Below are 12,346 nucleotides of genomic sequence, written 5' to 3' on the forward strand. Positions count from 1 at the left end.
CCGCGACCCTTTAATACACTTCCTCATGTTGTGGTGACCCCCAATTTCATTGTTACAAATTGAACATAATTAAAGCATAGTGGTTAATCACAAAATCAACATGTAATTATATATGTGTTTTCCGATGGTCTTAGGCGACCCCTGTGAAAGGGTCGTTTGCTCTAGAGACATATGCCCAACGCGCTGAGAGGGAAAACACTCGGCTGGATTGGAGCTGTGGCAACTCCAAGCCCAAGACAACCACACCCTCCTCACAGGTCAGGGCCCAGGCCTGCACACCCAGCAGCAGTGGCCTGTGGTAGGTACTCGGTAAGGTGTGCAGGTATGGGCAGGCTGACAGAGGCTGTGGGGTGCTGCTAGGAGCCCAGAAACATGCATGTCTGTGCCCAGACACCCCCTCTCTCCAGATCCCTGAAGCCCTCCCGAAGGACTCCCAAGAGGCCAGCGCGTGATCCTGCTCCCATTCTCACCTCCCAAGCAGTGTGCCTGTGCTGCTCCCACCCTGGTTTTCTGGGGAATGTCTCCATTCCCCAGCCTTCCAGACCCCTCAGCTCACAGACACGTTCCGTACATGAACGGGTGCATCAGGCCACAGCTCCTCTGTTTGCCCCCCAGACCCCCACCCCACAGGGGATACCAGCCCACTGTCCTCGTCCCAGTGCAGGGCTGGAGTGCGCAAAGCCCAGAGCCTTCCCTGGGTGCCTGGGGCTGGTGGTGACTTAGAAAGGTTCAGGGTCCAGGCCACTCTCCAAACTCCCCAGCCCCGTTCAGGCTGGTCCAGGCTGGCACCCTCACTGAGCGGGGAGGACCCAGGCTCGTCCTCCTCCAGGGAGGGGAGCCGCCATCCCTGAGCCGCCCGAGTCTCTCAGGTCTGCCTTAGGAGTCGCGTGCTGCCGCCTAAGCTCACTTCTGCCGGCCCCTCAGGACGGAGCTAGAGCACAGTGGCTGCCAAGACCGCGAAGGCCCCTGAGCCAGGCCTCTGTGCCTTCCTTCCCTGACTCACTCCCGACACCTGGGGCTGTCTCACCCTCTCTGACTCAGGCTTCTGACTAAAATGGGAAAGGATGTCACCACAGACAGGATGCCATAGGGCATGTAAGAAGCGCATTGTTCCCTGCCTGCCCAGAAATGTCACCGTGAGGCCCCCTTCACCGCTTCCTTTCTTAGAAGAAAAATACGTGCATTTTAGACTGTCACGCAGGCCAAAGGCAGTCCTCCCGCTACCTCCGGACGCAGGCCGATTCAATCCTCTAGCTTCTCATATGACACACAAACTTGAGAATAAGTCATTCCAGAAATGTTAATGACACAAAACCACCACCGCTAACGGAAGCGCAGGTGGGCGGGAGGGCGGGCATGGTCCCCGGAGGGGGCGAGCTGAGTGCAGAGGGAGCAGTGCAGGAGCCTCTGCAGACCTCAGCGGAGCCAGCCGGGGAGCCGTGGGCCCGGCGAGGGATGGAGGCAGGATGCCCTCCTGCCCGGCGCTGGAGCCCCTATTCTGCGGGGGCCTGGGTGGGGGTTGCTGGGCACTGGGGGCAGGGGACGGTCTGGGCTTTTGTGGTTAAAAATACTGCTTTTCTTCTCCCCCTGGCCGGCTCTGCTCAGCGGTTGAGCATCGACCTGTGAACCAGGAGGTCACAGTTCGATTCCAGGGCACATGTCCAGGTTGCGGGCTCGATTCCCAGTAGGGGGCGTGCACGAGGCAGCCAATCCAAGATTTTCTCTCATCATTAATGTCTCTCTCTCTCTCTCTCTCTCTCTCGCTCTCGCTCTCTCCCTTTCCCTCCCTCTCTGAAATCAATAAAAATAATATGTTTTAAATGCTGCTTTTTTGGGGGGTATCTGCCAACCACGCCCCAGGGGGCAGGAGTGTAAGCTGGGTGTACATAGCTCCTCTGAAGCCCCCGGGAAAACGACCTGGCTCACAGCCTCGGACTCACACAGGCTAAGCCTTTGGAGGACTCAGACTCGGTTGGTTCAGGGTAGAATCCTCAGTGGAGGCTGAGCTGGTGTCTTGATTATTTTGTTCCCTCATGCTGTCCCCCAACCCACCTCTGTACGTGGGGAAGGCCAGGCAGGGCCTGCGGGCCAGGCATGCATGCATTCCCCAGTGGACGCCTGCCAGGCCGCCCCCCGCCTTGCGGAAGGGGCCGGAGGCAGCCCCGCCAACCTACCTTGCTCTGCGGTGTGGGGCCGGGCTGGCTGCTGCTCGGAGGGGCTGTGGCAGGAGTTGACAGGAACATGCTCCGGAACAGCCTGTGCTTCAAGCTGCTCTCCTGAGTCTTAGGGCTGGGGCTGCCCTCCCCGCCCGGCCTGCCCGCGGCAGAGCCCACCAGGCAGGACTGTGGCCGGGCCTCCTCAGAGCCGTGCCTGACGGCTTTGGCCCCGCGCCTCCCCGGGGCTGCCGGGGGCGAAGTGCCGGGTGGGGTGCTCTGCAGGCAGGCACCCAGCTGCAGGCAGCGCTGTGTGGCACCCTGGAACTCGGAGGGGCCCAGGGACTGTGCCTTGGTGGCCAGCCCATTGGGCGGGACCCGTGGGCTCTGCGGTTCTGGCCATGGCGCCTGCCGGCGGCCTGCCGGTGCACCCCCATTGCAGCTGAGGTAGAGGTCAGTGCGCTCAGACTGGGGGCTCTGCAGGTACATGTCCGGGTCGGCAGTCCAGTGCTCCTCCCCCAGCAGCCCCAGGGACTGTGCCCGCCGCCGGTTGGTGGGGCTGTGCCCGCGAAGGGTGTTGGAGCTGATGACTGACAGCTTCTGGATGTCGTTGAGCAGCCCCGAGATGTAGCCGTCCGTGGGCACAGAGCTGCCCCGCACCACAGTCTGCAGGAGAGAGGAGAGCGTGGGTGAATGGCCGATTCGCGCCAGGGCGGGCAGCCTGGGACCAGGCCCGAGGGCCTCCCTGGGGGCCTTGAGGAGGAACACCTAAGGACCTTGCCTGCTGTGTCATCCACCCATTCCTTATATTTCCAGTCATCTACCCGGGCCCATGGCAGGTCAGGCCTGTGCTGGTGCAGAAATACAGGGAAAAGGCCCATTTTCATGGGGCTCGCGGTCCAGCAGGGCACACGGGTGAGTAACCACGGGTTACAATCCAGAACGCCAAATGGTGCGGGCAGCTGAGCTTGGGGAGCCGAGGGGAACCACGGGGACAGGGCCACCTACGATTCTCCAGCTCTGCCTGTGGCCTTCTGGGAGAGGAGCCCTCCGAGGAGGCAGGGACCAGGCCGGCGCCCTCCTCCGCACACACTGGCTTTGTGGCCTCTAAATCCTGACCCCAGCCCCTCCCAGGTTCTCGGATCTACCCTCTTGACCCAGACCACTCAATCCCCAGTCAGTCCCCCAGCGGCTGCAGGTCCAATATTGCCTGGGCACGCTGATACGAAAAGGCTGTTTGTTGTTATCTGACATTCCGATGTTCTTGGGCAGCCTGCATTTTATTTGCTATATTTGGCAGCCCTACCACCCTTTAGAGGACTCCCCAGGCTCCTCCTCCCTGGGTTACCCAGGGAGACACAGGGCTGATGAGCAGGGAATGAAAACAGCGGCTAATTGATAGCTGGTGATTAGGTGGTTCCTCCAGGTGCCTTTGTGGTTTGGCCAGACACGGGCATCTGCGGAGCCTCTCTCTCCCGCCGCCCACCTTACTTACCTTCATGGGCTGGAGCTGCACCCGCGTAATGCGCGAGGGGTCCACCACGGGCTTGGGGCGTCGGAGAGTGTCCAGGATGTTCTGCCATTGAGGGGGGAGGCCCACAAACTTGCCTTCTTTAGGGTCAAAGGAGGTGTGGACGCGGTGCTGGAAGTTCTGTGGGGCTGAGATCTCCGGGCGTTTCTTCTTTTTCTTGCGGAACATGGTGCCTGCGGGGGAGGGGCAGGCTGAGCTCCGGCGGGGCTTCCAGGAGCCTGGGCCCGGGGCGCAGGGGTGGCTGCAGCGGGTGGTGGGGCACCAGGCTCTGGGCTCTCTCCCCCCAGCACATCTCCCCTGTCTGGGGCCAGGACTCTGGGGGTGTGTTCTTATAAAACCCAAGCCCATGACAATTATCGTCCGCTGTCGAAGAATTAAACGGGGAAAGGGAGGGAAGCCGGCCACCCATTTTATGAAGTGAGCATGACCTTGACTCTTCAACCAGACAAGATTAGTACAAGAGGAGGAAAACGGAAACCAACCTCACCTAGGAACATGAATGTGAAAATCCTAAACAAAGCCAGCACGCTGAATCCAATACTTTGTTAAAGTTTGTTTGTTGGTTTGTTTTTTTTGTTTTCTCACAATCAACTGGGGTTTGTCCCAGGATGGTTCAATGGCAGAAAACCTGTCCATGTGTTTATGCACAACGTTCACAGAAAGCCACCCCACCGAGTCGCAGACACGCTGCCCCGTCTGGGACCCTCCTGTTCCCAGGCGCTCTGCCCTAATTCTGGAAAGCCCTGGGGGCATGGGGGGGGACTGTCTCAGGGGTAAAGCTCTCCAGGCAACAGAGAGCCCACCCTCTGGGCCTCTTTTCTGGGTCTCAAAACTCTGACTGTACAAAACATCACTTGCAGCCAACCCCCTCCCTCCCTGCTGATGTGGGGTTTTCTAAGGCCCTGGTGAGCTCCCTCACCAGCTCAGAGCGGTGTTGGCGTGGGGACTGGAGAGAGGGAGACGGGAAGCACTGCTCCAGCCTCACCTCGGAGTCCCTGACGGGTCCTCATGTGATGTGAGTCAGTGCCCACTGAATGCTTTTGTGTCTGAGGCAGCTCACTGGGTTTTTAAATTTTTCTTTATCGTGGTAAAATACACTCCGTGGGTTCTTAGGTTACCGGGAAAAGTCACTTCTAGGTTTCAAGAAACATGTTAGTTTCCTGAATGCTTGGGCCATTCATCTATCCATAGATCTGGGGTGTCTTCGGACCCTGGGGCATTTTCTCATGGCTGCTGCTCTGGACACAGCATTTTCCTGGGCACTTTAGCAGGTTCCAGAGTAGGTCACAGACCCGGGAGGCACTTGGCGCCCACTCAGAAAGGCTGCGGGCTCACAGCCACAGCTTCCCGACTAGAGTCCACCAGGTGAGAAACCATCCGAGTCCATGGCATACCCCTTGGAATGTCAGCCACTTTTCGGGACCTTAAGGTTCAAGAGTCCACCAAACACCCGCTACAGGCAAAGCCCCCTATGCAGGACCCCTAAGGACCAAGGACTTCAGAGGGACATGCACCTGTCTGAGTTGCAGGTGAGCTGAAGGGAGTCTCCCACTAACCTAAATGAGTTGAGCCTCAGTGGTCTTCATCTATGAAATGGGGTTAATAAAATATATCTCAAGGGTTTGAGGAGTATTAAGTGAGCAGATCCCCAGTAAATGGGGGCTGTCCCTGTTGCTGTGTTACTTCTGTGTATTCCTGTCTCTAAGCTCAGGGCCCTACAGATGTGGGAACGTGAGCAGATACTAGTCTGGGAGCGACACCAAACCCCGACCTCAGATTCACCTGTCAAGTGCCCAGGCCAGACTTCTGTGACCTCAGGCCCTCGACAACTCTCCTCCTTGACTCGTGAAGGTTTGATAAAACTTGATCTCTTCGCTCTCAGCCTTTGGCCACAGAAGAGTCTTCATCCCTCAGTCTGTCCTCACAACATCTGACACAGACCCTCTATCCTGGCCTTAGTTTAGCTGATGGTTTCTCCCTATACCCCAACTCCGTTAACTCCTCTGGAGATGCAGGGACACATCCAAGAGTTAAAGAAGAGCTGGGTAAGGGCCTGGCCAGGGAGCTCAGCTGGTTGGAGCATTGTCCTGATACACCAATGTTGTGGGTTCAATCCCCAGTCAGGGCACATACAAGAATCAACCAATGACTGCATGACTAAGTGGAACAACAGATTGATGTCTCTTTCTCCCCTCACCCCTTTCTCTATCTCTAGAAAACAATAATCCTATATAATAAAACCCTAATATGCAAATTGACTGAATGGCGGAATGACCAGTTGCTATGATGTGCACTGACCACCAGGCAACAGACGCTCAATGCAGGAGCTGCCCCCTGGTGGTCAGTGCACTCCCATAGAAGGAGCAATGCTCAGCCAGAAGCTGGGCTCGTGGCTGGTGGTTGGCAAGCACAGCGGCGGAGGTGGCAGGAGCTGCTCCCACCTCCGCAACAGCACTAAGAATCCCTCGGGGTCCCGGACTGCAAGAGGGCACAAGCCAGACTGAGGGACACCACCCCAGTGCACGAATGTCGTGCATCAGGCCTCTAGTAATCTTATCTAATAATAGACAAACATGGTAATTGACCGTACCTTCGCTACACCTCACATTGGCTAATCAGCACGATATGCAAATTAACCACCAACAAAGATGTCGCTAATTTGCATACTGCAGGCAGGGCGGGACAGCGCCATCTCACCTGCCCCGCCACCATCTGGGCCTGCTACCTGTGACCTGGGGCGGCGGGCGTCCGTGTGCGACCTGATCCAGGGCAGCTGGGCAGGGCAGCAACGATAGGCTGGCCCGCCCGGGCATCCCGTGTGCGACCCAACCCGAGGCGGCGCCCCAACCCCCGGATCGGCCCTGCCGTGTGCGTGACCTGGGGTGGTGCCCCAACCCCTGGATTGGCCCTGCCGTGTGCGCGACCTGTGGGGGGCGGGCAGGCACCAACAGATCGGGCCTGCCATCTGCCACCCGGGGAGCGGGCCTAAGCCAGAAGGTGGTTATCTCCCGAGGGGTCCCAGACTGTGAGAGAGCACAAGTGGGGCTGAGGGACACGCCCCCCCCCCCCCCCCGCCAGTGCACACATTTTTGTGCACTGGGCCTCTAGTAAAAATAATAATAAAAGAATAGAAGAGCTGGCTAATACTTCCTCCCCCAATAACATCCCTCTCACCAACTCCCTTGCCCAGCCCAAGGGCCCAGCTTTTGCAGGAGACAGAACTTTTAGCAAATCATCTAAATGACTCTAGGATCCCTGAGGCTACCCCAACAACGATTCTAGAACCTTCTCCACAGAGGCAGAAAGAAAGGCCTGAGAAAAGGACTCAACTGTTGAACACCCAGTTGGTATCCAAACTGGAGAAATGGTCTCAGGAAGAACTCTCTCATTTGATTCAGAAGTGTTATCAGGGGGGAAAAACCTCAGATACCATTAAAATATCAAACACCTAGGAATAAATCTCATGAAAAATGTGCAAATTTTCTACATTGAAAAGTATTAAATAATGAGAGATATTGAAGGATGTTCATAAATTGACTCAATATTGTAAAGATGTCAATTATTCCCAATTAACCTACAGATTTATTTCAATCTCAATCAAAATCCCGGTGTATTTCTTTGGTGGAAATTGACAAATTGATTCTAAATGTATAGAGAAACCTAAAGAACCAGGAATAGCCAGGATAATCTTTTTAAAAAAAGTTTTTAAATTGATTTTAGAGAGAGGAAGAGAAAGGAGAGACAGAGAGAGAGAAACATCAACATGAAAGAGAAACATCGATCGGCTGCCTCTCACATTCACCCTGACTGAGGATTAAACCCACAACCTGGGTGTGTGCCCTGGTTGGGAATAGAACCCACCACCTTTTGGTGTGCAGGATGACGCACCAACCACCGAGCCACACTGGCCAGAGCCAAGACAATCTTGAACAAAGTTGGAGGATCACGCTACTAGATACCAAGGTTTATTATAAAGCTACATTAATTAATGTAGTGTGGAATTGGCACACAGATTGATGACTAGACCAATGGACTAGAAGAAAGAATCCAGAAATAGACTCAGTCATATACGGTCACTTAATTTATGACAAAGGTGACACTGCAATGCGGTGGAAACAGATGACCTTTCCCATAAATGTAGTGAAGCAATTAGATATCCATATGAAAATGAATTCGTATCATCCCTCAGAATTAACTGGATCTAAATGCGAAAGATAAAATAATAAAGCTGGTGGGAGTGGTGGTGGGGACTGCAGAGGGGGCGCCCAATGTCTGGCCGTCCCCTGCCCCGGGGCCCCTGTGAGTGACTTCGTGGGACCCCTACCAGGTTTTCTTTGTCCAAAGCAGAATTTTAAAAAAATGTTGATAAGAGTTTATTTGAGCCAAACTGACAACATCTGCTCGGGAGCAAGCTCTGACATGCTCCAGAGAACAAGAGTGTTGCCGTTTCTCTTACGCATTTGAAAGTGAGGAGGAAGCACTGGGAGGAACACAGGAAGGTGGCCCTGGACTACAGGACTGTTAAGATGACGTGCTCCCAGGCTTAAAGGAGGGTCTGAAAGGGGCCATTTCAAAGGTATGTTAGCCAAGATGCACAGAAACAATGCCCAGGGCTTGCTGAAGGCAAAGATAAGCCTTTTAACTAAAGAAGTTATAGGCCTGGCTGGCGTGTGACTCCCCACCAGGACCTGCCCAGTTAGGAAATGATCATCAGATCACCCTGTAAGGTTACTTTCCACAAAAACCCTTTTTCTTCCACACCAAAGCAGAATCCTTAATGTCACAGTTAGCAGTCGGGCTTCTTCCTAAAGATTTCACCTTGGCCCTGGCCAGGTAGCTCAGTTGGTTATAGTGTCATCCCAACACGCCAAGGTTGTAGGTTCCATCCCCGGTCAAGGCACATACAGGAACCAACCAGTGGATGCCTAAGTTAGTGGAACAACAAATCGATGTTTCTCTCTCTCTCTCTTTTTCTCTCTCTCCCTTCTCTCTCTCTCTCTAAAATAAATTAAAATTAATAAAAATTTCACCTAGATTAACTTGTAAATGTAGTATGAATACAATGAATAGTTGAAGGAAATACAGCAAAATAGTCATTATTGTTGTGTTTGACTGGTGGGCTATAAGTGATTCTTCCTACCTCATCTTTCTACTTTTCTAAATTTTCCTTAAAGATGATAGACTGCTTTTCTAAAGAAAACATACACACACACACACACACACACACACACACACATGTTTTTTAATATATTAGTATTGGTTTCAGAGAAGAAGGGAGAGGGAGAGAGAGAGAGAAACATCAATGATGAGAAAGAATCACCGATTGGTTGCCTCCTGCACACCCCCTTCTGGCGACCGAGCCCACAACTCAGGCATGTGCCTTGACTGGGAATTGAACCATAACCTCCTGGTTCACAGGTCAACACTCAACTGCTGAGCCACACCGGCCAGGCCAAAATATATAGATTTTTTAAATAAGCCTTTATTAATTTTAGAGAGAGAAGAAGGGAGAAGGGAAGAGAGATAGAAACATCAATGATGAGAGAATCATTGATCAGCTGCCTCCTGCAAGTATCTAATGTTGCCAAGTCTTGGATATGAAACACCTGACACACAAACATTCTGCATCCTTCCAGCCACAGAGCCCATGCCCTTAGGCACACCCGCCTGCCCAGACAGGGGGCCTCAAGTTGCCATTTCTTTTTTTTTAAATCTGTATTGTTGAAAGCATTACACATGTCCCCTATTTTTCCCATTGACCCCTTATAGAGCCGCTCCTGCCCTCCCCCACCCCCCATTGTCTGTGTCCATGGGTTATGCATACATATATGCAGACAAGGTCTTTGGTTGATTTCTTCCCACCACCCACCCACCCAAGCCTTCCCTCTGAGATCTGCCTTCCCTCTGAGATTCGACAAACAGTCAAGTTGTCATTTCTAGTTCTCCATCTTCCACCCCCCACCCCACGCTGTTCCTACCTCAGATCTAAGCCAAACGCGCCCCCCCACCCCCACCCCACCCAGGAGCTGAGGGAGAGTGGTTGCTGCATCGGCCCTGAGGGTGCAGTGTTAAATTAAATCAGGCCATGCCAACCCTTAAAGTTGCCACCCCCAGTATCTCACCTCTTTGCATCCACACTCAATGCATCTAGTGGAGGAGCTTTCCTCAAAGGAGATACCCCTGAGGAGGGAGGAGGGAAGAGAAAGGAGGGAGGAGGGAAAAGAAAGGAGGGAGGAGGGAAGAGAAAGGAGGGAGGAGGGAAGAGGAAGGTGGGAGAAGGGTGGAGGAAGGAGGGAGGGGGGTGGAGGAAGGAGGGAGGGGGGTGGAGGAAGGAGGGAGGGGGTGGAGGAAGGGAGGGAGGGGGTGGAGGAAGGGAGGGAGGGGTGGAGGAAGGGAGGGAGGGGGGTGGAGGAAGGAGGGAGGGGGGTGGAGGAAGGAGGGAGGGGGGTGGAGGAAGGAGGGAGGGGGTGGAGGAAGGAGGGAGGGGGTGGAGGAAGGGAGGGAGGGGGGTGGAGGAAGGAGGGAGGGGGGTGGAGGAAGGGAGGGAGGGGGGTGGAGGAAGGAGGGAGGGGGGTGGAGGAAGGAGGGAGGGGGAGGAAGGAGGGAGGGGGGTGGAGGAAGGAGGGAGGGGGATGGAGGAAGGAAGACAATTTTCCTTCAGAGAGCCAGTCCCTACCTTTCCTTCTGCTGAGCCTGAAGGCAGGATATGGGCCTGAGACTCTGCAGTAGAAGTGGACAGAGGCAGGGGCCAGCTCAGCCTCAGGGTGACCTCCTGTCTGCCTGACACCTCTCCCCATCGCAGGGCAGGGAGGAGCTGAGGATTCTCTCCCAGGCGGGGAGGCATTGCTGTGACAGGAATGCTTTGAACTCTGCTCTTCTGAATGTCTGCAGATAGTACTTTCTGGCTGGCTGGCCCGGGACTGGACCAGAGGGGGATGCCAGTGCCGGGAGGGGAGAGCCCAGGCCAAACCAGTTTGAGGAGGAGGCTCCCTGGGCACAGCTCCTGAGGAGGCTGCTTCTCCGGCCAGAGCTGGCAGAGGAGGAGCCGGGCAGTTCCTGGCAGAGGTTTTCTGGAGGAAGTGCTGCCACGCCCAGTAACCCCGAGGGCAGAGCTGGGGGGAGAGTTCAGGGAACTACAGGCTGGGGTCACTGAGGAGCGGGACTGTCATGTTAGAGGAGACTCGAGACAGAAAGGAAAGTTACTGTTCTTGAGCACCTACTGTGTGCGAGGCCCTTCCAAGGATCCACTGATTTAATCCTCACAACCACCCTGGTAGGTAGGGATTATTATCATTCACAAATGATAATCAAATCCAGGGGAGGCTCAGAGAAGGACAGTAACTTGCTCAAAGTCACAGAACTAGGATGTGACTGGGTCGGGCCGGCCCGGATGTGGTTCCTAAGTCCCTGCTCCATCCGCCATGCCCACTCGGAGGGCCCTGGGCCGCTGTTAACCTCCTTCCCCGAGTTTCTATGACAGGAACGGGGCTGAGCAGCCTGAGCACACTCATGGGAGTGTGGAGAAGGGGGGGGGCCAGGGCCCGCTTCCTCATCCAAGATTGCTAGGTTCTTTCCTGGGCTGATGCGTGAGTCAGAAGCCAGGGGAGCTGGGGCTGCCCCGACTTGCAGGCTGACCCTTCCTTTGTTTGAAACCAGGTTTCCTTTTGCCTTGCAAAGGGCGGGTAAGGGATTCCAAAAAGCTCATGCTGGCGGCCTTGCTGTCGGGGCCTGGCACAGATGAAAAGCGCCTCAAAAGCAGCAGGAGTGGATTCTCTCCAGCAAGGTCAGGTCCCCTCCACAGGGTCTCGCTCAGCCTGAAGCTGGGCAACCCACAGGCGTGGCTCGGGAGTGGTAGGCAGAGCTTCGTGGCTGATGCTACTGCCCCTCGGCCACATGGGGTTTGGGTGGTGGCCCTCCGAGCAGGGCACTGTGGCGTGGCTGGTCTTGAGTCCATCACAGAGTAAGCAGAGCAGCCATGGTGGGCGGGCCACCCTTTCGAACTGCTTCTCCTCTGGGAGGAGAACAGCCATCATCTGCCAGGGCCTGGGGTGCCAGGGCCACCACGCTGTAGGGCCCCACAAACCCAAGACACGGCTACAGAGAAATGAGTCTGCATTTAAACCTCGGACTGGAGCTCAGACATTCAAATGAGTGCTGCCCTTTGAGGCAGACCCTTGGGAGTGACTCTGTTCGAGACATGCCCCAGCACTTCCAGAAGTTCTCTTTGGACAATTGGGGGCCATCTTGAGCCAACATCAACTGTTCTCCTAACCTGTCGCCTCTGCTTTCAGCGGAGGCGGCGGTGTCTGACTTGGTTAGCCACCTCGCCTCCCAGGCCTGGCTTCGAGTGGGTTTTACTATTTCCACACATCAAATCCCTCTCAAGGAAACGACACTTAGCCCACGGAAGGGATTCGCAAGAGTTCTCTGCAGGCTGGGAAGGTGGCTTCCAGAGAGCAAGTCTAAAGGAGCACACAGCTACTCTGAAGGGGGTGGGCTTGGTGGGTTAAGTTCTGGGATGGTGGTTAACTGTCTGTTAGGAAGGAAGCCAGGCGAATGGCAGAGAGGAGGCAGCTGCACCCGGGGCCCTGCTCTGAGTGCCAGTGAGCCAGAGTGGGGGGCGCACCTCAGCTCCCTCTTCGGGAGGCTCAGGGCCTGCTAA

The 12,346-nt window shown here is 55.2% G+C and overlaps 1 protein-coding gene across 5 annotated transcripts in view; it reads right to left on the reverse strand.

Annotated features, from left to right (window-relative positions):
- PAK6 (p21 (RAC1) activated kinase 6) overlaps window positions 1-12,346 on the reverse strand; it is a 38,536-nt gene that overhangs the window by 7,331 nt on the left and 18,859 nt on the right. For all 5 annotated transcript variants that reach the window (XM_059704941.1, XM_059704939.1, XM_059704946.1 and 2 more), the window contains 2 exons: window positions 3,649-3,857; window positions 2,175-2,819 (listed from right to left, as the gene is read on the reverse strand). In XM_059704941.1, coding sequence (XP_059560924.1) covers window positions 2,175-2,819; window positions 3,649-3,852 — 849 coding nt within the window. In that variant the 5' untranslated portion in view covers window positions 3,853-3,857. The remainder of the gene's footprint in view (window positions 1-2,174; window positions 2,820-3,648; window positions 3,858-12,346) is intronic.

Source organism: Myotis daubentonii, chromosome 1 (genome assembly GCF_963259705.1).
Source record: "Myotis daubentonii chromosome 1, mMyoDau2.1, whole genome shotgun sequence".
NCBI lineage: Eukaryota > Metazoa > Chordata > Mammalia > Chiroptera > Vespertilionidae > Myotis > Myotis daubentonii.